At 47.5% G+C, this 26,641-nt stretch overlaps 1 protein-coding gene across 1 annotated transcript in view; it reads right to left on the bottom strand.

Annotated features, from left to right (window-relative positions):
- DENND1B (DENN domain containing 1B) overlaps positions 1 to 26,641 on the bottom strand; it is an 86,176-nt gene that overhangs the window by 26,617 nt on the left and 32,918 nt on the right. The window contains exons 6-13 of the mRNA XM_087828964.1: positions 25,131 to 25,200; positions 24,528 to 24,608; positions 21,488 to 21,541; positions 19,639 to 19,749; positions 13,346 to 13,446; positions 11,477 to 11,522; positions 9,077 to 9,178; positions 1,147 to 1,272 (exon numbers count right to left, since the gene is read on the bottom strand). Coding sequence (XP_087685090.1) covers positions 1,147 to 1,272; positions 9,077 to 9,178; positions 11,477 to 11,522; positions 13,346 to 13,446; positions 19,639 to 19,749; positions 21,488 to 21,541; positions 24,528 to 24,608; positions 25,131 to 25,200 — 691 coding nt within the window. The remainder of the gene's footprint in view (positions 1 to 1,146; positions 1,273 to 9,076; positions 9,179 to 11,476; positions 11,523 to 13,345; positions 13,447 to 19,638; positions 19,750 to 21,487; positions 21,542 to 24,527; positions 24,609 to 25,130; positions 25,201 to 26,641) is intronic.

Here is a 26,641-nt window from a genome sequence, read left to right on the forward strand (position 1 = left end):
ACAGAGGAAGACACAGGCCGGTCCGTCGGGAGGACCTCGAACGCCCGGTGAGGCCCACGAGACTGGTCAGCCAAGGGCCTGCTCTGCAGCTCGACTTTCGTCAAATGTAAGGGAAACAATGGATTTTAGATGTGTATAAACAACCCTGAAATTTTGAAAAGTAGTTTCCAGGTAAAGAATTCATATCCAGTTAATGCTACTTTGTAACTTTTTTCCCCTTTCTCCAATCGAATGCTAATGAAATATATTTAGGAAAAGACACAGAACCATGAAATGACTGTAACTTCTAAACGGGGCTCTTTCTTTTTTACATCAATCAGAAAAATATATTAAAGATACACGCTGATTATGTCAGTATCCAAAAAGAGATCGTTTTAGGATGAGCCAGGACGAGAGCACTGAGGGAAGTGTTATCAATCAGGGAGACAATAAATCTCCAAATACTGTAAATTTTTCAAGTTCTAGTAGTTTCAAACTTTCATTTTGTACTTGTTATTTCTAAACTCGTTAATGCAATAAATCTGTCTGGTTAATTTCTTAATGATCTTAACAAGATTGGGGGGTTTTAAAAAAAATGCATTAACACCGTTCATTCGTTCAGAGGTAAATACTCAAATTTTAGAAGGAGAAGTAAGATAGGTGAGGGGATATGCAAAAGAATGTGGGAAATACTAACTCGAGGTTCGCAAAAGAACTAAAACCAAAAAGTCAAGAAACCGGAGAGGGAACGCAACATTTAAAACATTATTTTAGATTTTGAAAGAACTTTATGACACCTTTTGAAGGTGTGATGTTAGAATGTTCGATTTTTTTTTTTTTTGCCCCATTTCAAAGAACTGCTAAGAAGCCAATTAAGCCCTGGCTCAGTGGTTAGAGCGTCGGCGCCCAGACCAAAGGGTCTCGGGTTCGATTCCCCGCCAAGGGCATTACCTCAGCTGCAGGTTTGATGCCCGGGCTCGGCCGGGGGGCACGTGGGAGGCACCCAATCGATGTGTGTGTCTCTCTCCCTCTCTCCCCCCTTCCCTTCCACCTTCCTTCCTTTCCATGGTCTCTAAAAAACAAAACCAATGGAAAAAAAATATCCTCGGGCGAGGATTTGAGAAAAAGAAAAGCAAATTAAGATCTCGCGAGGGAAGACAGGCTTACGGGCTTGTATCTCAGCGCGTCCCTGTAGGATCCGAACAAAGCCGCCTGCGCCCGGAGGAAGGCCCGGGCCACCCCGTCCCCCGTGGCCGTGGACTGTTTCTTCAGCTTACTCTTCAGGGCCGAGACCTGCAGGGCGGAGAGGAACCGTTACATTAACACCTCGGAAATTGGTCCAGCGAGGTCCGAGCCCCCGGCCGGCAGGCGAACCCCCGCGTCTGCAGGTCGGCCCGGGCCCGGCCTCTGCGCCGGCCGCTTATCTCTGCAACCGCGGGGAGCGCCTGCTGGTCCCTTAATTGACAGGAAGGCAGGAACCCCCCGGAAACGTGCTAATGCAAATCGCTTTCTGCTCTCTTTTTTCCCCAAGGCCTCTTGACATAAATAAGCTTTAATTATTTTACGGTAAACTGCAGAGTCTTCGCGATTACAACGCGTGTCTACGTCCCGAGGCGAAGCCGGGTGGGCAGCGTTCCTTCCTGCTCTGTAAGGTCCTCTGGGGTCACTGACTATTGAATTTTATTTTTGGAAGCCTCACTCGCATGTGTGATTTTCCAGTCATTTGCTGAACAGTTTGGACCCTTCCGAGATAAAGAGGGAAATGAAGGTGAGGTGACGGAGAACCTACTGTGAGCGGAGAATTGTGTCCTGCGAATATCAGACGGTCCCGGTTAATCTTCCCGGCCTCCCGAGGAAGCGCGGACGGCGCCCTTTACGAATGAAGACGCGGGCTCGGCGACGGGAAAGGTCCCCCCGACGGGAAAGGTCCCCCCGCCAGGTGCCAGCACGCGGCAAGGCTGAGATTCGAACCCAGTTCCGCCCAGCTTCCCCCGCCACGTGTGGAGTTTGAGCCCAGGGTCACTGCCCCGTGAACTTGTAATCAGATTAACGAATGTGTTTAAATTAGGGCAATTTCTATCTAGATCTAGCAACCGGCAAAACTTTAAAAGGCACCTAATTTGTTATAATTTTTCCTACCTTCCCATCCTTTAATTTCTAGTTCTGTGTATTTTAAGGAAGGCATCATATTTACAAACGGCCCTTACCGTAGATGAATATTTTCTAAGTGTGGTCACACTGCTGACATATACTCTTAGTTTTAAATGTTTTTATTGATTTTAGAGAGGAAGGGAGAGGGAGAGAGAAAGAAACATCAATGATGAGAGTCATCGATCGGCTGCCCCCTGCACGCCCCCGACGGGGGGTCGAGCCCCCAACCCGGGCCTGTGCCCTGACCGGGAATCGAACCCCGACCGCCTGGATCCCAGGTGGACGCTCAGCCGCTGAGCCACGCCGGCCGGGCTACCCTCTTATTTCCTGAGGGGGAGGGGATGCGATGTGCTAGGCCGCCCATTCAGCCGGTCATTCGTTTCACACACAACAGGAACACTCCCCGCCCTTAAATAGATCGACGTTTTACGTGGGAACACGGAGTCGTGTCAAGTTCCTGGTTCCCTAAGAGAGGAAGTTCTGGCTGGACGGTTCCCTTCGCGGGGCGTGGTCTTCCCCCCAGGAGACCACCAGGTATCACCAGGGAGTCCTCTCTCCTCTTCACAGACATGCAAAGAAGGCAGGTTTTTATTTCCTTACGCGAGGGGCCCTGACTACTCTCGTCCGTGGCGGCTGTAATTGAGGTGTCAGCCTAATTAACAACTAAACTTTGAATAATGCTAATGAGAAACGCACACAGCATCCGAGGAGAGACCAGCTCTACAGGTGACAAACCTTCACAGGAGTGACATTTTCCAGGGAAAAGTCACAGCAACTCTGATCTGATCAAAGGAAGAGACCCCCCATCGGGTCCAATTACGGCCGTCGTTTTGAGGGAATTACTGAGCTGGGATATTCATCATCCGTGCAGAGGGGGCTCTGCAGGAGGGGTCTTCTCCCATCAGCTGAGATCTTTTCGATCTCGATCCCAGCTCCACAGACTCGGATGAAAGTCTAGAGCCTAATTCACGTCGCCCGCAACGTGCACACGCCAGAGCCCATACGACAGGCAGTTTCCGTTATTAAAATCTAATCTCAGAAAATGCACATTTTTAGGCAGTCCATCCATTTCAACAACAAATACAGCTCAAGGGTGAGAAACAAACCTTCAGACTAAATGTGGTTGAGCGTCGACCTGGGACCCAGGCGGTCGGGGTTCGATTCCCGGCCGGGGCACAGGCCCGGGTGGTGGGCTGGACCCCCAGTTGGGGGCGTGAGGAGGCTGCTGATCAATGACTCTCTCATCATGGGTGTTTCTCTCTCCCTCTCCCTTCCTCCCTCTGAAATCAATTTTAAAGAAAGAACAGAAGATACAAATGAATGTTCAGAAACAACATTTAGGTAACCCACACCACCTCACGCACCCCTTCGATGTTTTTCAACGTGTCCTTTTGCGTAACTAAGAAACTGTGTATATTTAGAAAGTCCGAGCTTCTAAGGACCATCTGCTTTCCGGAAAAAAAAGGTACAAAGTTAAAATCTTTCCCTTTTCCCCGAAACATGTTCTGTTCTCTTATGAATCCCACATTAAATCCCTACACTTCCCAAATCCTCTAACGCTCTGTGGTTTTTTTTTAAGAAACAAAACGAACCATCCCCTCTTCCTGCACTTCTCTCACAGGCTTCCATTTAAGGATGAAACCAGCCACCTTTAACTTGTATCAAGTGAAAAGCACACGATCCCCTCCCCGAGGGAACGGTCACCTTGCTTCTGCGCGGGTCTAAATTGCCTCTCAAGGCCTAACAAATACGGTGTCACCTACGACTGTTTCCTCTCAGAGGCACCTGAACAGTCAAGACGACCAGGATGCTCTCACCCCCACCTCAGGCCCAGGACCAGGCCAGCGTCTCCAATATCCATGCGGCTCCCGCTCGCCCAGCGGCCCTAAGGGCACCTCGTGGGTCCCCTTCTGGCCTTCGCCCCGTCTCCTCTCCCGTCCACAACACACCCACGACCAAGCCCTGCCGGCCCGGCCTCGGACAGAGATTCCAAGTCTGCCCCCTTTTCTCTAAATTCCTGCCGCTGTCAAGTTCACGCAATGACCGTCTCTTCCCTAGACGATGGCAGACGGTCTCCTAACCGACGTCCCGGCTTCACGTCGGATGCCCAGGGACTCGTAAGGACGTGATTAGAACTCAAAGTGGGCCCCTCTCTTCCTCAGATCAAAACCTCCAGTGAATTTCCAGTCAAGTCCAAGGTCCTGAACAACTACAAACTCCCATCGCAAAGGATGCAAGAGACGCGGGCCCGTCTCCCTCCACCAAGTGTTTAGTGGCGGCCTCTGGGCACGGAGACGGCCAGTCCCCGAGCTGGAGGCCCGACCTCCAACAGCACAGCGCACGCCTCCCGGGGACAGCGGGAAGCCGCGTCCGTCTCCCGAAGTCGACGCTCGTCGGCTAACAAAATATTCCCTAAACCACCTAGAACCGGAGCAACATGTTCTCTTGCTCACCTGGACACTGCAGAAACTTCGGGGGCCTGCAGCTACTGTTAGACACAATGAGGATTACAGCCGGGCTGGAGCAAACCTGAGCTAATGGGATATTCTCTGGGGCCTTTTTTTTTTCTTTTCTTGGTAACACGCATTATGACAATTTGACATATTAAACCGTCATGTTAGAGGAAAAGAGCCAATGAGTTAGACGCGTCTATTGACTATCTATAGAGCTGTGCGAGTTAAATTTATTTAAATTTTTTAAAAGCTCATTTTTAAAAAAATCTCTGCAAAGGCCAATTCTTTTCCAAACGTATTCCCAAATTAATTAACTCCCTTGAATGCAGATATCTAAAAATATACTTAAAGGCAGAGTTTTGTGGGTGTTGTTTTTTTCTCTCTAGTTCTTTAGGCTTTTCGTGATTCCTGGTAATTCAGAACCATCTGTCTTTCTTTTTTACATCACAATAAAAACATCAACCTATTCCTTCCCGGGACGTTCACCGGAGGATGCGTGGTATTTTAAATGACTCGCTTTATGACGTTACAGTGTTTCAGTAATGACACAGGCTTGATACAATCGTAGCCGGCATGCGGTTCCCAGTGAATCGGACAATGACTCTTCAGTTACTATGTTTTCTACACGCCCTCATCATAGAAAATAGAAAATGGGTTCCCAATAGTATCGTAGATGAGAATGAGTGATTGCAACGGTGCAGAAAATCCTAATTTACATCAAACCCTAATGATAGATCCTCAACAAGATCAGAAAGGAGGGTTAGCGTGTATGTTAAATCTTAAGAGAGTCACTCCCTGCACGCGAATGACATTCATTCGAGAGGGACCCTGGTCTAGTGTCTGCAGCGTCAGTCTGGGGATCACAACCCATGCGACCTAAAGCTCTAGAAACCCCATTAACAGCCGGCCCCTCTCTGCGCTTCACTTTCAAAACAGGAAGTCTGCCGACCTGGCTCAGAGTGTCTTATTTTTTACCATTTGGTGAGTTAAAATTATTAAGCAATATAGATCAAAATCCACGTTCCTAGGAAAGAGCATTCGAATGCGTAGGCCTGTCAGGTGTCAGTTCTAACCTGCTTTCATCTGTAAGACGTAGTTTATCATTTAGTTTAAACTTAATAGTCGCATGAAGACAGATTTCCTAAATCTCGTTATAATCCTAATTCGCTTAATTTCCCAACGAATGGGGTGCCCTATTTATTTTTGATATAATAACAATCGTCCAAATTACTTTTTAAAATGTCAGTGATGATAAAAATTAAAATGAGCAGTAAGAGTTTAGAAATACAGCGTTTTAAATTAGCATGCAATTGAAACTGAATTTGTGCATATATTTGGAATGGAGGGGAGCCTCAATTGTGCATTTTCTTAAATTAAAATGACCTCATTTCAGATTTCACATGTTATATTTAATCAAATTGGTTCTTTCCCCCCCCACTTAAAAACAGAGCACAGTAACACTAACTTCAATTGGTATTGTTTATAGTCCTAAAATTTACTTTTTTAATTTCAAAACACTCAAACTACATCTGCTTGAAAGTCTCCATATTTGGCACAGCCAATAAAAAATAAACTCACAATGTTCTCATAGACAAAAACTACAGCCGTCTATTTTAATGGATCTCCTGCTTTTAAAAGTTATTCCATGTAATAATCAATATCGTTAAAATCACTCCCAATAAAATTCGCATTTCGTTTTCTTTTAATGATCCAAATGTATAGTGAAATGATGAAATCGAAAAACAAGTGTTCTTGTCAGAAGACAGGAAGGGAGGTTTTTTTCCCCTCCCTCCCTTAAGGAAAACAAAGGATTCCTGGACGCTTGGCCCTGATTTATTTTTCCAATTTTAAATTCCTTGAGTAACGGAACTGCTACTGGCAGGGTCGTATTTCTAACAGTCAATAAATCTAAAATATTATGTGTGAATATTGGAATGAAGCCATTAAGAAGATTACAGCATGCAACACAGCAGAGGGTCCCCGGGAAAAAAGACAAGTAATTCAGGACAACTGTGACCACTGACCTTGGACCAGGCGCGGCCACTGGCCGGGCTGACACAGTAACAGGGAGCACATGCGCGCAGGGCCATCCGGCTGGCGAGCGTGATTTAAGCGCCCGGCTGAACGGTTTTAAAAGGCCCCCGTTGAAACATCAGTCCATTTATTAAATAACCAAACAACGCCAACAGTCCTATTTTTTCAGGCTTCGGGGAGATATTTTATGAACCCCGATCACATACACACACAAAATTCGGGGAAATCGCTGATGATTTCCCACATCACCGAGAACATTTACAATGATAGAAAATAGAGCTTGAGGCCTGATCCCGTTTCCCACAGAACCGTGAGAGGCGGCGTCTGGGCGACGGGTGGGAAAGCTAAATGTAGGCGAGATGGTCCAACTAGCGTCTACAACATTTTTAAGAAAATGAGTGCGACTTAAAACATCTCGGACTTGCAGTCAATACTCCTGGTGCTACCTGAGAGCTACTTCAGTCTTCGTATTTTAAGCCCATGGCCCTTAGCTTTACACACACACAGTTCTGTCGACACCGCCTCACAACGTCCCTTCTTATGAATATTTTTTACTGTTTCAGTTTTGTCTAGTTAACTGTTGCTGTAAGACAGTCCCTCGAGTCATTGTATATATTTAGGCTTTTATACTGTGTGACTATTGTTTAACTCCTTTACATATTTAACTAAATGTTTTAACATCAAAACTAATTCTACTAGGAAAGCACCACTTCTTCATTAAAAAAAAAAAAATCACCCATCAAAACAATTACCGTGAAGATTCTTTTTCTCAAAGACAGAATGAGCTATCATTCAAGTGCCTATAAAAATTTTATTAGGGCACGAAAAACGCTGATTTCTTTCTGTTTTCTTCCCTTTTTTTAAAAAAAAAATAATAATCCTTTCTCTTTAGGGTATTAATAGTGAAAAATACATGCACATAAGGAAAACACTCTTAAAAGTTGGGACTTTATTTTCATAATTATTTCTCTATCCAATAAAAGGTACTTTGATGGACTTCCAAATGAATAATCATTTATAGCAGCTTCTGCAAAATTTTTATAACGAGGCAATCCAGTTATAATGAGCTAAAAACAGAATATATTTCTTCGCTGAGAGGGTCTGGATTTGTTCATACGTAGCATTCATTTCGCTCTAGTTAAAGGGGTTCGATTTAATCTGCTTCAAGGTCAGCAAGCATCCGAGGTTATTTATTTATAAGCATAAATAACCTGATTTGCACTTTAAAATCCTATTTTCCAATCCCTAGCCATTAAACAGTCAAGTTTAGTTTGACTGTATTTTTTTGAGTCGGAGATTTTTTTAATTCCATTTTTCAAACTCCCTAATAATGGTTTCAAACTACTTGCCATATTACAGAAAAATATATTCTGGAAGGTTTTGTGTATTTTTTTTAATCCCTCAATTTTAATATCCCTGAGAAGAATGGATTTTTTTAAAGGAAGGGGGGAGTGTTATTTTAACTTAGAACTGTGTTGTAAAGATATTTCTCAAGAACCATTAAAATATATACAGAAGCAATACCCGTCTGCATTTCTTGCCCTGTTGTCAGGAACACAAAGCCACAAAATGCACTTTTGGAGATTATTTAACATGAAATACGGAATATATCCTATTATGAGCTGCAGGCACACACGCGTGCGTGACACACACACACACACACACACACCCTCTTCGAGATCAAAGACCAGGAGAGAACTGGCACTTAATTTATCAGCCTTTACAGACAAAAGACAGTTTTCGTCACTTCAAAAGGATCAGATGTCTTTTATGACAAACCGGGCCCGCAGTTTAATTTACAAATAGAATCCTAAGTAAGCAGCGCTCCGCTCGGCCCGGGCCAGCGACAGGCCCGCGTCGGTTTTCACTCTCGCGGCCCCGCAGCGGGAGGGAGAAGATTAAAAAATAAAACTGAAATAATTTAGAGAAAACAAATAAATGTTTCAAGAAAGTTGAGGGAGATCAAAGGCGGCATTCGCTGACCCCGACTGTACCAGCATTTCGCATCGCATTGACCAGTGGCATCAGATCATTAATTAAAAGGAATGGCGCTGGCAGGTGGCGGGGAAGCAGAGCCGATAATTGGCTCCCTTCTTTCTCCTTCAAAAACTCTCGTTCTTTTGCAAGACATGCCACCAGGCAGACAGAAGCGCCTACTTTGTAATATAATGATTAAGATGAGACCGGGAGACGTGCGTTTAAAGAAACCCTGCCTAATGAAGGCAGCCAGCTTTTTAATTACGGGCCCGCTTCTGCAGGCGGGGGGGGGTGCTCCCCCCAGCGCCCCAACTGCCAAAAGGTAAAAACGGGAAACGAGAGGCCACGCGGACGCTCGCACACGCTCAGCCCCTCTGTGTCGGGGGGTTTCAAGTGGGGGGCATCCGCCTTGGAAAGTCAAGGGGGCAGGAGAAACCGTCTATGGGGGTCTATGTCCGCCGCAAAGTACCCCCCAGACTTACCACGTCGCTCGGCAGGTTGCTCAGGTCATTGAACGGCGATTCTAAAGTGTTCGTGTCGACATTTAACATAACCACATCCTCCAGTGATTTACTTCTCACTCTCTGTTTAAAAACACACAATTACAAACATCTTAGTATACTGTCCTTCCAAAGTCTAAGGAGCTTAGGAATGTAGAGAAAATCCTCGCGATGCGTTCGTCTTGGGGGAAGGAAAAAGGAAAATCCTACACTATGAAAGAATATAAACTATTTTGCTCTATGAGAAAAATAACTCCTATACAACCATTCGGAAAAATGGGGTAAAAATGCTTAAAATAAAATGTTTGCTCCTATAAACATACCGATTTAGTTTGGAGATAATGCATATAACAACCACTACAGGGATATCACAACAAAGACTTACAAAATAGGCGTGGCTACATGAAACTGGAGACTTACACTCTTCAAATCTGATCAGCTGAATTTCAATTCTATGATAGCAGCCAATTTCAAGTTAGAATAAACTGTTTCCCCAGACAATACTATGAGGAATAAATAATTCTTAAATCGCTCTTTTAAAAAGGTACTATTTTTGCCCGGCTGGTGTGGCTCAGTGGTTGAGCATCAACCTAGGATCCAGGAGATCGAGGGTCGATTCCCGGTCAGGACACAGGCCCGGGTTTCGGGCTCGATGCCCAGCAGGGGGCGTGCAGGAGGCAGCCGATCAATGACTCATCATTGATGTTTCTCTCTCTCCCTCTCCCTTCCTCTCCCTGAAATCAATAAAGATATATATATATTAAAAGGTACTATTTTTTTCCTGCAGGTGTCCAATAAGTATGTGATAAATTTAATTGAATATTTAAAACATGTAGCTCTGTCTACAATATTTTGGAAAAGCTGAATCATGTGTTTTAAAAGTTGATATAGAATAATTATGCAAAAAACAATATGATGGGTATAATCAACAACTTTAAATATCTTTTATCTGTATAAAACCTGTATAAATGAATATATTGTAAAAATTATGTATTCTGTTAGATACATTACACACAGAGAGACATGTACGCTAATGTCAAAATCAATTTGATGACTTTTTGGAAACCATATCAACCAAGCAGGGTTAGATTTTGCACAAGTCAAACTCCTGATAGATAAAATGCCAGTCACATATTCCACAGTCTAATAACAGATTAATAACTATTCATTCATGTTTTATTAGATACAATCTGTCCTTTCGCTGCAGGTGCCTTGGCATGTAAGAACAAGCTTTCTAAAAATAACAAAATATAAAGAGTCATAATGTCACCCAACCCAGACTCCAACATTAAAAACAAATTAAACCTCCTAAGGAAACTCATTAGAATATATTCTTTATTAAAGGTGAAACAAATAAAAAACGTTGCCCCAGCATTTTGCAAAAAGAAAAAAAATGACTGGAACCAGAGCACATGTGAAATCCCATTGGGTCAGGACCCCGAGAGGAACACGACTCTCTCCATACACGATCCTCAGTTTCAAAATTATCAACAGGATCTCCCTTCATCAGAAAAGTTGTTGGCACTGTACAACCACTAATAAGAAAACCAAATCCAATTCACCTAGGTTAGGAGCTGGGTCAAAGTTCAACATGCACAACCAGCAAAAAAAAAAAAAAAAAAAAAATTATTTAAATAAAACTGGAATCAGCCAGCATAATGCTATCGAGTTCTGACCCAAGTCCTTTGTTTTCAATGCTAATCTTATAAGAAGTCCTCTCTGGAAATGTCAAGGTGATTAAGGGTCAAGGTGATTAAAGGTCAAGGTGATTAAAGGTCAAGGTGATTCACTACAGAGAGGACTCAGGTGATGTAAATCAGTGGGGAATGAGGTGATGACGGTGCAGAAAAACCACTACACCTTAAATCCCCAAGGAGACTGAAAACTTTTTAAAAAAAATTAAGCTATCTTCTAATTAAAAGTTTTATTAGTGCAATAAAACCACATTTGAAAAAAGCACACTGATAAACTAAATCATAATGAAGTTTGCAAAAGAAAACATTTTGCCTTTATGACTCATAATTACCTGAGTTCTGACTTTCAAAATACAAATCTGAAATATATGGATAGATCACAGGTACCACTGAGTGGTTCACTGAGAGCTAAAGCTTTGCTTTGCGGATTTAAAACTTAACCATATGATTTAACCAAACATAACCCATTTCCATGGGTTGTATGGCACTGAGGATGGTCACTTAGGATACGAATTAAAATGAAATTAATTCAATATTACCTTTTTTAAAATGACCATGTGAGCATAATGTACATTATGGAAAACTAGTTACTGCTTTGTATTAGTTGACTGATATTCTTTCAAAGCACAACAGTTTTAACTGTTACTTTTATGAATGAATCGCTATCTTAGGTCTGAGAGATACTCACCTCTATGAGGCTGGAGTGTATCCCGATCAGGTAGGGCATTGGAGCACTGAGTTAAAAACACAAACACACTCACAGTTCATTAAAACGGAAACAACAATCTAAGTAATTCCGTATGCTTAGAAAATAAATGTACTGAACCCACAGTTCTAGCGCAGCATGTTATAGGTATTTTAAATTACGCTCTATATAAAATTGCAATTTAATCTTAAAGGCCATTAATAGATTCAAGTTAGGGTTGATGTATATTAAAAAAAAAATCACAAAACCATTTATAATTAAATCAAGAGATGTAATTAATGCCTTAAAAAACTTTACTGATTAAGAATATTAGGGTCTAGGCCATAATCTGAGGCCCATCTTTTCCATATACTTCACACCAAATATATCCTAAGGAATCACCAAATTTATTCACACTCCCTTTGTACACATTTTTATTCAGTGAGGTTCTTATTTCTATTATTTTATTTTATTTTTCCATCGCCATTTGTCCTCCGATGCCTCCACCTCCGCAATCACCAGACCGATGTCCAGGTCCGTGAATTCTCTCTCTTTCTCTCTCACTTTCTCTTTCTTTCTGCTCAATCTCTCCACCTCCCCCCTACACCCCCACCACCCGAATACATCATATTTCATACCTACTACATCACCGAAGTTTTCCGATTCAGTCAGTACCAAATATCTATTGAGACCTACTGTGCGCCAGGCAGTTTGGGAACCTGAGGTGCAAGTCCCGCCCGGACGGTCGCCACCCTGTTCCTGAGCTGTCTTTCTGCTCACGTATCTTGCCTTTTAATTCAAAGATTATACATTCATATTTACCCCAGGTTCCCTTTTATTAACAGAATAGCTTTAATATATTAGAAAATATTCAAGTAAGTTTAAGAATAATATTAAATGGAATTAAAATATCGAGAGCCCACCAGGTGCCCCGGTCTAGGGGCTTGGATCCAATAATAAACACTATGGATGGAAACACTCCCCTGGGGGTCTCATACTCAAGCAGCTTTCGAAAGGAAGGGAGGGGGGACAGCTGCAATACTTTCAACAATAAAGATAAACTTTTTTAAATAAAGGAAACAGGATCAATAAATGTGGACTGTTCCACTTTTGCTTAACAGCGGGAAGGCGGGTTCCTTCCCCAGCGCCAGTTCTCGTGTCTGGAAGTCCTTCTGGGAGGAGACATAAAAATGCATCGGACACGTGTTGCTGGTTATCAGGTCTCCCGGGAGTGGGTCCCGCCACCTGCCCGGTGCCGTTGCCGGACTGGAACCTAAGCCACGGAGCCGAAGGCGAGGCCTCCAGCAAACCCCCCTCTGCTCGCAGACCGGCATGACCCGCGTCATCTGCAAGGGTCAAAGGGAAGAAAGCCATCCCCCGGGGAAGAGTTGGAGCCATAGACTTTCCTGACACTGGAAGAGAGCTGGACTCTTAGCTACATATATATAAATACATATATATACTTATATATATATATATATATATATCTCTCGTCCTGCCCAATCCCCCTGATAGAAGCTGAGCCCCTCTTGGTGACCTGAGGCTCGGAGGTTTTGATCAGCTGTGCTCCCGGGCCCGGGAAGTGTCTGGCGTGGAGGTTGTTAGATTTTCTCCCAAAAGCTGGCAACCAGTAAGGAAACTCCAGATGCTGAACCGTGACCCACGCGTCCTTCGCCTGAGCGGGAGCCGCCGGAGGGCCCCGGCGGCAGGCTTCGAAAGGAACAGGGTGACCCCTCGGCCCCCTCCTCAAAGCACGTTTTAACACTGATCCCCAAGGCAGGTTCCGGAGAGCTCACCCGGCCCGCGGAGAAACGGCTCTCCCCCGCCGCCGAGGCCGGTGCGGGGCCGGGGCCGGGGCCGGGCCGCGCTTACCAGCAGTAGTCCAGCAGGTGGGGGGGCAGCACCGGGATGTATATGTGTTGCCAGAACATGGGGTAGAGCAGGGCGGCCGATCCGTGCAGGCAGGCGGTGAGCTGCAAGGCGGGAAAGGACAGCAACGGTCAGCGGGCGCGGGCCCTCCGGACACAGCGGCCGGGTCCGCTCACCCGAGACGCGGGACGCGCGCAAACCGACCGACGCGGGGCCCTGCGCCTTGCGACCTTTACCGATTCCGCCCGCCGCAAGTCCTGTGTCTCGGAAGGCCCCCCCCAAAAAAAAAAAAAAAATACAGCTAGAGTGGTTTATTGGGCGCCTCGGGTGGACAGTTCCCTGAAAACAGTGTCTGGGGCCGAAACCTCGAAGGTCAAGAGAACCAAGGCCGGCCGATCGGGCGAGCACCGCGCGTGGGGGGGGACGGGGACGGTAGGAAATGTGAGTTCGGGCGGCTCGGCTTGGGCACCGCTCCGATTAACACGCCGCGATTAAATATGGAAAGGAAGGGAGGCGGGGAGCTCCTGGGGGATATCATTAGGGCAAATTGCCAGAGAACGAAACACGAGTCAGACAGGAGAGGCCGCGAGCTGCGCGGGCGCCGGGGGACCCGGCGGCTCGACAGTTGGAGCCTCGGCGCGCGCGAGCCGCGGGTGCCGGTGCCGGGAGACTCTGTTCGCTGACACAGAGGATGTCACCGTTGACCAGCAGCCGCCGGGGCCTGACAGCTGGGCTGCGGGAAGCCAAGTATATCATCATTTCCCGTCTCGGCTCTTCATCCCAGATTAGCATTTCGTCTCCCAGCTGTAGATCCCAACAGCTGCAATGACGCTGTTGCTGTTTTAAAGGTAATTGCCATTTTAATTATTTTGATTGGGCAAGCGGTTAATTAAATAGTTGGAATGCCCCGTAAAAACGTATCCCTTTTTTTTCTCCGCCCCCCCCCCCTTCCATCCCAAGGACCCGTATCAGAATTCTTTGCAGGTGATTTTCTATACGTTTTAAATTACATTTCTGTAGGCGTAATGTTATTATTTTAGCGTTTAGAGCGGTAACTGAACCCGCATCGCTCACCCTCGTAAGGTGTTGCTACCGTCTGCATTTCAAGGTTACTAATTAAATCACTTTATCCACCCTGGAGATCAGAATTGAGAAATCAAACCACGTGGAAATGAACCACAGGCTTCCTATCAACCATCACCTCTGTCTCATTATATAAGAAATTAAATGTACACATCGTAATCAAGTTAATTTTTAAAAATAAACGTATACAAAGCAATTCAGTCTTTATTATTGACTTTATCGGGGTAACACTGGTTAATGAGATTACACAGGTTTCAGGGGCAGGACTCTGCGACGCGTCATCTGTATGTGGTGCCGAGTGTTCCCCACCCCAAGGTCTCCGGGTCCCATTCTCCTACCTGCCCCGACCCCGTTTCCCTCTCAATTCAATCTTAACAGCAACACTGTCCATATTCAAGTGCAAAAAGTTCTACCGAATTTTAAAAATTAATTAAAATAATCTAACCCGAACCAAAAACATAAACATTTTTATGAGAAGTATATTCGTCTTTATCGTGTGTATTATATAGGTTTCCAGTCAGATTTTTAATCCACTGCATGTGAAAAGCAGCAGATTTTTACTCCACGTAGGAGGCTCGCCTCGAGGGGTTTCCGTGCGTCACACGGGCTTCAGTGGTTCGTCCAGGGTAAGTCCTCGCAGTCAACACGGGCGTTAAATCCCTGAATCAGAGCACTCGCGGCACCACCAGGAGGCATCCCAACGCCGCTGTTTAACAATCGCGGGCCTCGCCCGGCTACCTCCCGCGTCTGGACCAGAGGGACATAGAACGGGGTTGGTCTAAGCGGGGTCACACTCTCCGGGAGCTTCGGGACACCCCCCGGGTTCGAGGGGTCGGCCAAGCCGCGTGAACTCCCTCCACGCCCTCCGCACAGCCCGACGGGCTGAAGGCACCCATGTGGCCCCGACAGCCAGCTCGCCGGCCCCCTTTCTACACGGATGACTTTTTAAACTCTCGCTTTTAACCTTAAAAAAAGAAAAAAGCCAAGTGCCTTCTGTCGAGAAAAGTAATGAACAGCGTCACAGAGGGGCCCAGGTGAGGGCGGGAATAAGGTGGCGTGTTCTCCCGGGCACACCCGCGTCCCAAGTGCTCCGCTGAAGCCTACGTGGGTCCTCCGGGGTCATCCCGAGTGGACGTTAGGGACGACTCGCCGCGAAGGCGCAACGGGAGCTCTCGCGTTCGGCTCCTTAGAGGGCGGGTTCACGCTGATGAGCGGTCAGGGCCCTTTACAATGGTCAGCGTGTGGCGGGGTGACCCCTGCTGATCGAGGTCCCCCAGGAAAGAAGGGTGAAGGCCCCTGGACGTCCAGTCCCGAGGCCCCCCGGGGCCAATGTCCCCGAGGACAGCAGAGCACCGACGCGGACAGAATGCCCAGGACGGGCCAGCGCTATTCTGAGAACTCGATACACTCAGATCGCTCATCGCTGTTCCACGGACGGATCGGGCCCGGTGGCAAAGGCAGGCCCGCTGCCCGAGGTCACGCCCCTAGCAAGTGGCAAAGCCAGGATCCCGACCTGGGCCGTGCCATCGATGACCTTTCTCCCGGGCGGCCTTTTCATGCACAGAGATGCAGAACCGCCACCCTGATGAGACTGAAAATCACGTCCACGCACCAAACACATTCTCTCCTAATCAGACAACGGAGGGCGAGTCTCAGGGCCGAACAGACGCACAGGAAGGAGACCAGGGGACGGAACCACAAAGCAGAAACGGGGGCTCGGTTCCACGGAAAACAGGGCCCTTGCCACCCCCAGGCCTGGGAGATACAAGCACCGCCCGTGGTCCCGCCTGAGAGGTTTCCTCACCTCCCGACAAAGCGCCTCGGGCCCCCCTCGCGGTCCCGTTTCCGCGCCCCCGTCCCTTTCGCTCGGCGCTGAGGGGAAATACACACCAGACAACACCCCGGGAGGGGTTACAGCCGCCCGTTGGGCTGACATACCGGCTGCTACGGGCTTTGGGAAGAATTGGGAAAAACCTAACAGTTGTTCGCAGACTCTCTCCCCCCGAGAGGCCTTGATGATGATGTTTAACTGCAGCTTTGCAAACACGGGGGGGGGGGGGGGGACACGACACGCACTCCCATGATCTTAGCTGGGAAGCGGGCCTGGGTCGCCTCTGTCCCCTCGCCAACCGTTCAGCGCACAACCTCCAGAAAGACGCCCGGGCTTCAGGCTTCAGAGTCAGCGGCCGACACAGGCGACGCCCGTAAGAGACAACCAAGGACATGCACAGCCCAGACGGAGGCGTTGAAATCCTCCGGATTCCCCTTCCGTCTAACCGAACCCGTAAAAGCTCCGTGTTAATGGCCGATTTTCCGGGGATCCCAAAGGTTTCTTTCCGCCTGTGCCCTCGGTGGAATTAACGCGAGGAGGGAAAAGCATACGCCTGGGTGCCCGGGGGCAACCGCCACAAAGGAAGAAATTGCAGTTTATTAACATAAGTCCGGCCCCCCCCCCCCCCCCCCGGCGTGCTGCTCGCTGGGGACGTTCCAGAAAGAACACGCGCCCGCGGTCGAATCTCTGGAACTAACGCGCTTACAGACGTCGGGGGTGACGTTCACCCACTCGGCGCTGGTCAGAACAGCAGCCCGGGTTTAAACGTCTGCTTCCGTGGGGGGCGTCTCGGGCTCCGGCTGCTCCGGGCCACCCAGCGCCACCCCCGTTAACATATTACCGACGGCGCGTCTCCTGTCAGGCGCGGCTGACGGGTGCGGGAAGGCCCGAGGGACGGTCGTGGAGGCGGGTGACCGGACGTCATGCCCGGCTGACTTGAGGAGGGATGACCTGACTTCCAACAGCAACGTCCCCCGCTCCGGGCACGGAACAGCACCGAGTGAACCGACAGACCCGGGTAACGTCGCGATGTGCTCCCGGGCTTTCGGCACGGAGGCTCGGGCCTGAGGATCTGCGAGCCCGCGAGCGTGGACCCGCCGCGGGTGCAGCAACAGGGCAAACGCAAAGGTGCCTTAGGTCCCAGCCCACGAACTCAAACACATAAAAATATAACAAAACTCACTTGAGTATTCGGGGTGGGGGAACCCGTTAAAATGTTAGCATAACACCTAATATTTTTGCTAACGTACCTCAAAAAAAATAGCGTTTTTTTATTTTAAAGTTTATGTCTATTGAGGTCATTAAAAAGAACAATTTTAACTAGAAACAGTATGTAAAGAAAGACAATCTCAAGCGCCTGAGTTCTCTAACCGGCATCGCCGCTAAACCCCCAGCGAGCTATGAGGCGGGCAAACGCGATTCACGTAAAGTCATGGACGTCAAAGAGTAAAAACCCAAACGAAATTCCTAAAACTGCAATAAAATAATGAATGCAAGTGCACCTCTATTCATACGTGTTGTTTCCACAATTAAAATTTTGGCCGTGGATTTTTAAAATGAGCGCAACGACTTCTTTCTTACGGAAAACTCGATAGCGAGTCAGCTCCCTGCCACGCCAGCTGCTCCTTCCTGGGATGTTTCAGGGTTTCGCTAAATTCTTTCTAAAAATAATTCGTCCCTAATTTACGTCGGGCACTAGCCTTTGGCCTTTAGTGTCACCAGGTGTAGGGTTCCCGGCCGACGGGACACATGAATTTTTCAGGACAGACTCAGGGGAAGCAGCTCCCCCGCGATCCTGACTGTGGGGCGGATTCACGGGACTGTCCCCGACAGCGACCCAAACGAAGCCGGTGGCGCAGAGGTGACGTCGCCACGGAGTTTTCACGATCGGCCATAAGCGACTGGTATTATTTACTTCGAACACAGGAAACACCTCCCCGAGTGATACCAAGCCTCTTTGAAAGTGATTTATTTTTTAATTCAAATAAGGTTAAGGGGGGGGGTGTTGCTTTTTACTCTCAACTGCATTATCCTGTCCACTGGAAAATCTTAGCCGACAATCACTGAAGAATCATGAATCTTATGCAGATGCTATTACGTGTATTACATGTGTCTATATATGTAAGAGAATATGTTTTCTTTTTGTTTTTTTTTTGGAAAGGCGGGCATATCGATACTGCAATTCAAAATAAAAACTGTATTTTTTTTTCAATTGTGGAGTAATGGAAATAACCCAGAATTAAATCAGAGGACCCAGTGGCATATCGATATAGCAATTCAAAATAAAAACTGTATTTTTTTTTCAATTGTGGAGTAATGGAAATAACCCAGAATTAGAATCAGAGGACCCAGCATCCCGTTGCCTGTCTCCAATGAGCTCTCGAGTCTCTGGGTGGGCGCTTAACCCCCCTGAAAATACCTTCCTCGTCATTAAATACTAAACAGACAGCCTAGGAAGATCCAGAAACCCCTTCTGCTTTGAAATACTAAAACTTCATGGAGTTTTTATTTCTACTACAGAACAGAACATGCATCTATCATCTTATTTTAATCAATGAACCGAATGTGTAAGACAGCAAATCCATGCAGTCGTAACTAATGGTTTTTAATAAATACCTCACCTATTACTCTAAACTCTGCTTAAATGTATATTTAAAAATGTTAAGCCAGTCAAAAAAAATCTTAAAAACTGTAATGTCTAAAGCAGACAAGAGTTAGGACACCCAGCAAAAGACCCTGGGATGTTTTCCTGCGGCCCGAGGGAACGCCTGTTCTCCCTGCCTTTACCATGGCGATGAAGAGCCTCCGAAGAACATGCCAGCCCGCGGCGCCAAGCGTGTGATTAACAAAAACCGCTACTTTGACTTTAAGTTATTATGCGTCTGAAGAGCTCCTCCAAGTCACAGCCGCTATAGAATCTCCGACCAGCCCATCCTCGGCAACAAAGAGGGAGCCACCTATTACCAGGTGAGCGCGGCGGCTATTGTCCCGGCCCGGGCTCCATTCACGGGTGCCCGCGGCACAGCCACGAGGGAATAATAAAGATTTCATAATAGCCCTTAAGAATTCTTTCTACGGCAGGAGGCAGTCAAATGAACTCGGGAGTGTTAAAATGGGGAGGGGGACACACACACACACAAAAAAACTCTCATCTCCCGATAAGAAAAAATAATTAACCCGACTTAATGCATCGGAGAGGGCCTCCCATAAATCAGACTTTTGTCCTTCAAGAGCCGGATGACAACCATTTATCAAAAAAAAAAGTATGTGGATATTGTCTTCCCGGAGCACAGCGCGCATGTCGGGCCCGGGGGGCGCGGGGGCCTCTTCGGGAGCCGCTGGGAGGGGGCCTCGGGGGCCGGGCCGGGCCCGGGGTACTCACAGTGCTCAGCTTGCTGCAGGAGATGATGATGCGCCGCTCGTGGAGCATGCTCGCGAACAGCTGCAGCATGTTGCTCACGTCCACGGCCACGAAGTACTCCGTCAGGTTCCTCTGCGCGGGGAGAAACCACGGTGCGCGTTACAGCTCGCGGGGATGACCGAGGGCAACGACTGACACGCTTACCAAAGGCTTAGCGTCCCTGGGATGCTGCTGTTACCAAGGTGTCCATTCAAATAACTATATTTAACAGGCCCGGCGTGGCCCAGTGGTTGGGCGTCAACCTACGAACCAAGAGGTCCCGGGTTCGATTCCCGGTCAGGGCACAGGCCCGGTTGCAGGCTCCATCCCCAGTCGGGGGCGCGCAGGAGGCAGCCGATCAGCGACTCTCTCATCATGGATCTTTCTACCTCTCTCTCTAAAATCAATAAAAATATATTTTTTTAAATAAAATAATTACATTTAATAGTGTTCTGCGGGACACGAAGCAAGGGGGCCCTCTAGCATTATCTGAAACGTAGTCCCACGCTTCGAAACTGTTTCCCAGAGGCCCAGCAGGGAATCAGGTACCTGCCACCATCCCCAAGGACTTGTAAAAGAAGCCGACGTCCGGGGCCCCAACCTGGACCCGCTGAACTGTCACCTCCAGAGGATGCCCCAAGGGTCTGTTTTTTTAAGCAAATGCTCCTGGAGACTGTTCTGCACAGGGACCTCTCCGGGGAGTACACCCGAGTCCGCCTGTGTCTGCCAATCGCTCGTCCGACACCAGGCACCACGCCCGGGCACCCAGGAGGAGATGGGTTTACGAAGCGGCTCTTTGGCACTTTATTAAGGAAAACGCCCGGCTTATGCCCCTAGCAGGCCTGCCTTATTCTGCTATAACCAGACACGATCTGCTGGTAGTCACATCCGATTCCTTGACCTGCCGCTTTAAACTATTTTTCCCACGTAAGAACGAAATTGGGATACAGGACAATGATTTGCCTCTGGGAGCGTCTCCTCCTTCCTGCCTTTTAAACACGTTCTGCCCTCAAAGGGGCGGAGAGACGGTAAAAGGCGCTGAAGAGCTGGACCTGCCGCGCCGGTGACCTACGACCCGGCAGCCGAAAATCTTTCGCTGGGCAAGAAAACAGGGAATCCAGCGATTTCTTTGATTTCCGGCAGGCAGAGGCCTTCCCGGGACAGGCGGGGCAAATAAGCAGGACGTGTGGCTAACCGTGGGTGCGTGGGGGCCACGCTGGGTGGAGGGGCCCCTCCCTGTCCTCTCGGTGGAACCCCACCCGCCGTCCAGCCCAACGCTTCCTACCCAAGGCGCCTCGAACGCAGAGCAGAGACCAGGAGGGAGCAACTTGGGCTTTTTATAAATTTCTCCTGAGACCCCCCCCCCCCAAGCCGCACAAAATACGCTGTGACTTAAAATGAGAATCCAGAATGCGGCACAGGACGCCTAAGGCTGGAACGGGGACAGAGGCGGGACTCTGAAACTCCAGGGTGGGTTCGCTGCAGTGACCATCGGGGTGAAAACGGTCCCCCTTCCAGCCCTCGCTCCCCGCCGCCTCCCGAGACGCGTCCTCCGCCCCGACCCGCTGGCTTCGCGGTCGTCCTGCGCTGCCGCAGGTGACGGCAGGCGGCTCTCCTGTCGCTTCCCGTCTGCCACCTGGCGCTCAGGGCCCGGGACGTGGCAGGTGCGTGAAGGGGTAACACTGTTACCGCCTGTTTCCTAATGTTTCTCTCACACAGATAGTTACTATGTGTTCTCTCTCTCTCTACAGGAATCCGTAGGCACTGAGACCAAAATAAATAAAACCCGCACTATGGAGGGAATAAAAAACAGAGAAAGCAGAAAACTCACACTCTCAGGGATGGTCGGGAGCCCGGTGACGTCGGGGGCGATGAAGTAGGAATGCTGATCCACGAAAGGGAAGCAAGGAAAGGAGAATTACAACGGGATTAATTGCATAAAATCTGGGATAGATGGAAGAAAAAAAACACACACATAGCAAACGAAGTTTATAAATACCGAGGACCAATCAATGCTCAGGATTTGCTGAATGCGAGAGATTTTTAAATGAGGTGGCAGATTCAGATGAGATTTCACAAGAACGTTCTCATACAAAGAAGTAAGTGTTGGTTAAAAATATTGAGTTTTAAAATGAAAATAACAGTCCTGGGGAAAGTTAAGACAAAAGGCATATATAGCTTTATTTTCATATATACTTATATGTTTTTTAAACACATTTAGTTTAGGGAGACTGGAGAAACAGGCTGCTTACCAAGAATGTATCAAAACCTATTAAGATATTTCCTATGTGCGTCACAACAAATGTCTCTTGCACGTATCGGCTGCTGTATTATTTAAAAAGCAGCAATAAAGACATAATTTTTAAGTATTTAAAACTTCCTAAAAATATATCGACTCATTTCACAACACGACTGTCATATGCGCCCTAAACAAACACCAATTAGCTTCTGTAGCCTTCGAAGCACTACGACAGGCCACATATATCTGTAGAAACGCCGTGTCGGGTGAGACTTCCCATTCCCGTGCCCAAACTCTACCCACCCCCGAATCACAGTGTGAGCGAATCACCACGATCGTTTTATTTTCTGTTCATATTAATCTCCAAAACCGTTTCACCACCTTAATCGCATAAGGACATGTTTCGTCTTATTTTAGGATTAAGGGTGGAGACAAAAAAGGAACATTCGGGCCAATATTGAGCTCAGGGGAACTAGTCAGAACCAGGCAGGTTCCCACGGCCGTGACGTGTAACCCCCCGGGGTAGGGGGAGACTGTGAGAGGGACCCCACGGTCTCCAGGGGCCTTGGGACGGAAAACGTGACAGAGCTCACGCTTCGGCATCACTTCCGACAATGCAGAATGTGGGTGGGTTTGGTCTCTGTTCGCTGCGTTACTCGGAGGGTTTTCCGGTGGTACCCAATCTCGCAGAACCAGGCTTTGAAAGATCGTACAAACAGAAAATAGACCCCAAGTGATTGATTTCCTTCCAGCAGACCCGCTCCCCATCTCCCGGAGGCGCGGCGTGAATCTTAAAAGACGCCGTGAGAGGCGCGATCATTTCCCAATTGAAGAGTGATTTTGAGAAGCCAGTGCCCTTTGAACTCACCGGTACCAGGGAGGGCTGGTCTTTCAGAACTCGCTCACTGGCAATAAATATCTCTTGGTTCTTATAATATATGAGAGAGAAAACGAATATTTTACTTGCAAGGGGGAAGTCGACACAACCATTTGCTGTGTGGCTGGGACGAACCCACGTAGCCACGTTGTCCACCAAAGGGATTTGAATGACATTGATCGTAAATGGCATTTTCAATGCAGATCTGCTCATTTTGTGTTAGAAAAACCTGATAGGGACTATCTTCATTCTCGACTGAGAGCAGAGCATGCTGCGGGAAAAAGATTCTGAAAGACGGTTTCGAAATCATCGTGACGTAAGGTATTAAATGTTCGCAGCATCGCTGTGATATGCTACTGGCCGGAACGTCCAGTCTCGAAAAACCCAAGAGCCGGACCATTCACGAAAGAGAGGCGATTGTAAAAAATCACGGTCGTTTCTCAAGATTTGTCCCATTTATCGAATGGAAATTCTGCAAACAAAGAAAAATTTCTTTCCACTTGAGGTGGAACAAATTTCGTAACAGAAAAAACGAGAATTGCTACTGGTGGTGAAAAATAAATGATTTAATCACAACTTTGGCCACGCGTTAACAGCACAGGGCCCCGGTCATCTGCTTTTGAAATCAAATGAAAGGGCTCCTCGGACTTGAACAGCGTTGAGGCAACACCGCCCTCGCCAGCTGCGCCCAGGTGCTGTATTGGGGACAGGTGCGCGAGCTCTGAAAGCCGGCCGAGGCTGCTGGTCGCAAACTTACGCGTGACTTCAGTCACATTTCCAGCGCTTGGCGATTACACTAGGACATGCACCGAAGTACGGGGAAAGGGGACGCTTTTCACCCCAAACTTTTATCATATAGTTAGTGATGCGTTATATGCTATGTTTTCAATTCTTACTATGTATTTCTTTTATTTTATGAAGAGTATTTTTAATGGTTTGGGGGGTGTTTATATACATGTATATGTGTGTGTGTGTGTATTTCTTTATTATGGATAGATTCCACTTGAAAATCAATGTTCCTCACAATCAAAATATTCTCACAGCCCGGCCGGCCTAGCTCAGTGGCTGAGCATCGACCTATGAACCAGGAGGCCGTGGTTCGATGCCCAGGCAGAGGGCGTGCCAGGGTTGGGGGCTTGATCCCCAGTCGGGGACGTGCAGGGGGCAGCCAGTCAATGACTCTCTCATCATTGATGTTCCTTTTTTTTATTTTTATCTTTATTGATTTCAGAGAGAGAAAGGGAGAGAGAAAGAGAGAAACATCAATGATGAGAGAGTCATGGATCGGCTGCCTCCTGCACGCCCCCGACTGGGGATGGAGCCCGCAACCCGGGCATGTGCCCCGACCGGGAATCGAACCCCGATCTCCTGGGTCCTAGAGTGATGCTCAACCGCCGAGCCACACCCGCCGGGCTCACCGCTGATGTTTCTATCTCTCTCTCCCTCTCCCTTCCTCTCTCTGAAACCAATAAAAACTGATATTTTAAAAAAATATATTCTCGCAGATTCGGTTACTTTTAGTGTATAATAAAAAAAACTATCTGATTTAACAACTACCAAAACACCCCTCCCCCCCCCCCCACGTATCAGGTTAGGACAGTTAAAGCATGTCCAAAAGTCTCAACGTCACCAGCTGGTGACGTTTGCTCTGGCACCAGCGTTTCCCCGGGGGCGGAGGTGACTTTAAGACGCAGTGTGTTCTTAAACGAGAAACAGCGACGACCCCAAGAAATCAACTACTGACGGGATCCTTACCACGTTCAAATTGACAGGGCTGTTCGCCTTCGGTACCGGGTGGTTATAGAGAGCTTGGAGGGTGACATTCAAATCATTTTCCTACAGTAAAAAAGAAATAAACTGTATAAATAAAATAGGTATTAAACAAATGCACAGCCACGCTCATAGCGGCATCGGTCACCACGCCCAAGGGGTGGAAGCCACCCAAGAGCTCGCCCGCAGGTGAACGGACAAGGGAACCGTGGCCGGGCGCGCAGCGGACGAGGACGCAGCACTGAAAGGGAAGAAATTCTGACGCAGGCTGACCGTGGGCTGAACCCTGAAACCGTGCTCGGCGAGTAAGCCCGTCACAGAGGGAGCAGCGCTGTGCGATCTGCTTCTAGGAGGTGCGCAGTCACCTTCACACAGGGGCAATGGGGAGCTAATGCTGAACGGATACGGCGTCAGATCGGGGAACACGAGGAATTCCAGAGACCACGGGCTGACGGCGGCCGAGCGGTGGGAGTGTCCTTCACGGCGCAGGACGGCGCACTTAAAAGTGGTTTAAAATGGTGGATTTTATGTTATAGGCCCTTTACCTCAATTTTATAAAAAGGGGGGGGGTGGAAGGACACAGCTCACCTGTTCCTTAGCCAGGTAATCCGCCAGCGTGTTTAGAAGTTTGTAATACACTTCAAACCATGGCAGGTAACTGTAAAAAAAAAATAATAATAGTAACCGGAAACGTATATATGTGTTACTTAGAATCAAGAAACAAGATGACAAAATAAACATTTAGGTTTGTATCTTTCAAGCGGTTTGGCCCCGGAAGGCGGAAAGCCTGTGTTCTCTTTACTGTTACAGTGAAACGTTGCTATTACACGTGGCTCGTTTTCATGACAGGCCCGGAACCCAAAGTTCTGTTACAAAGCGTGTTCGCTCCTCGCTCCTGTCTCACGTCGGCAGGACCTAAAATGACTCGGGCGGGCGGCGAGGCACACGTGGCACAAGTGCACCACGAGCAAACCTAGGACAAAAATTACCCACTGTGCTACGATGTAATAGGACATGAAAACTAATTTTAAAAAGCTTTTAAGACAAAGACGTAAACGTGCATATGATATAAATCATTTACGCTCGCCTGGCTGGGGTAAGAAATATTATGCTCATGTTTTTATTTTTACAGCGTCTTAGGTAATTTTCAAACAATCTATGTCCAACGCAATTGATTTTTAACGAACGGATAAGCTCTTAAACTGATGATCGGTAAGTTAAAACACCTTTTCACTCGCTCAGTTTTAATCCCAGAGACGGTCAAAATTTCTCTCTTACGGCCAACCACAGAAATCCTCGCAGGTTTACCAAAAAATGTATTCAACAAATAAGCTATTTCACTTAAGTTTTTCATAAACTGAAAATGTGATTTCTTTAACAAAGATCACCCATGACTCTCCTGGTCTTGGAACGTATACAAATACAAAAACAAACGCGTTAGGGCAAGTTATTTTAAAACAAAAGGCAGGAGAGCCTCCGAAGGTTCATTATAAGATTATTTCAACTGCTCACAGAGACGCAGGCCAGAGGCAGAGGCACGTAGGAAACCCTGGGTCCCTTCCGCGGCGGTCAGAAGGCCTCCCCCAGGCCTGCGCTTCCACCCCAGAGCTGATAAAACTTTTACATTCCCAAGTCAAAGGTTAAATAAAGGAAAGGAAATGGCTTTTGTCAAACAGTCAGGTAACTACCAAGAATCCAAGGGGCCAGCAGGAACCTAGCTTAAGAGTCATCAAATAAAACCGAGGAAACGGCTTTTCCGCAGCATAACCTCTCATGTCTAGAGGCTGTTTTTCTGTCTGGAAAATTGACACAAAATGTGTAAAATGGAAACATTCTGCTTCCAAGGGATCTGCCCAAAGGAACGGTGTGAAGGCTTCGGGTGTGGTATGAGTTACGGGGCCGGAGCGGGGACACTACAAAGGGCCTCGGCATCCATCTTCCTGTTAAGGTATTTCCTTCTGAACCCTGGCGACAATTTTATAGCTGTAAAATCACGTTAATCCAATCAGGAAAAGACGTTATTGCTTGCGTGTTTGCTAGCCTGTGAAAGCAGTTCGAATACAAACAACAAATAAGATTTAAACTGGTCCTAACATCTT

Source organism: Miniopterus natalensis, chromosome 21 (genome assembly GCF_054644295.1).
Source record: "Miniopterus natalensis isolate mMinNat1 chromosome 21, mMinNat1.hap1, whole genome shotgun sequence".
Lineage (NCBI taxonomy): Eukaryota > Metazoa > Chordata > Mammalia > Chiroptera > Miniopteridae > Miniopterus > Miniopterus natalensis.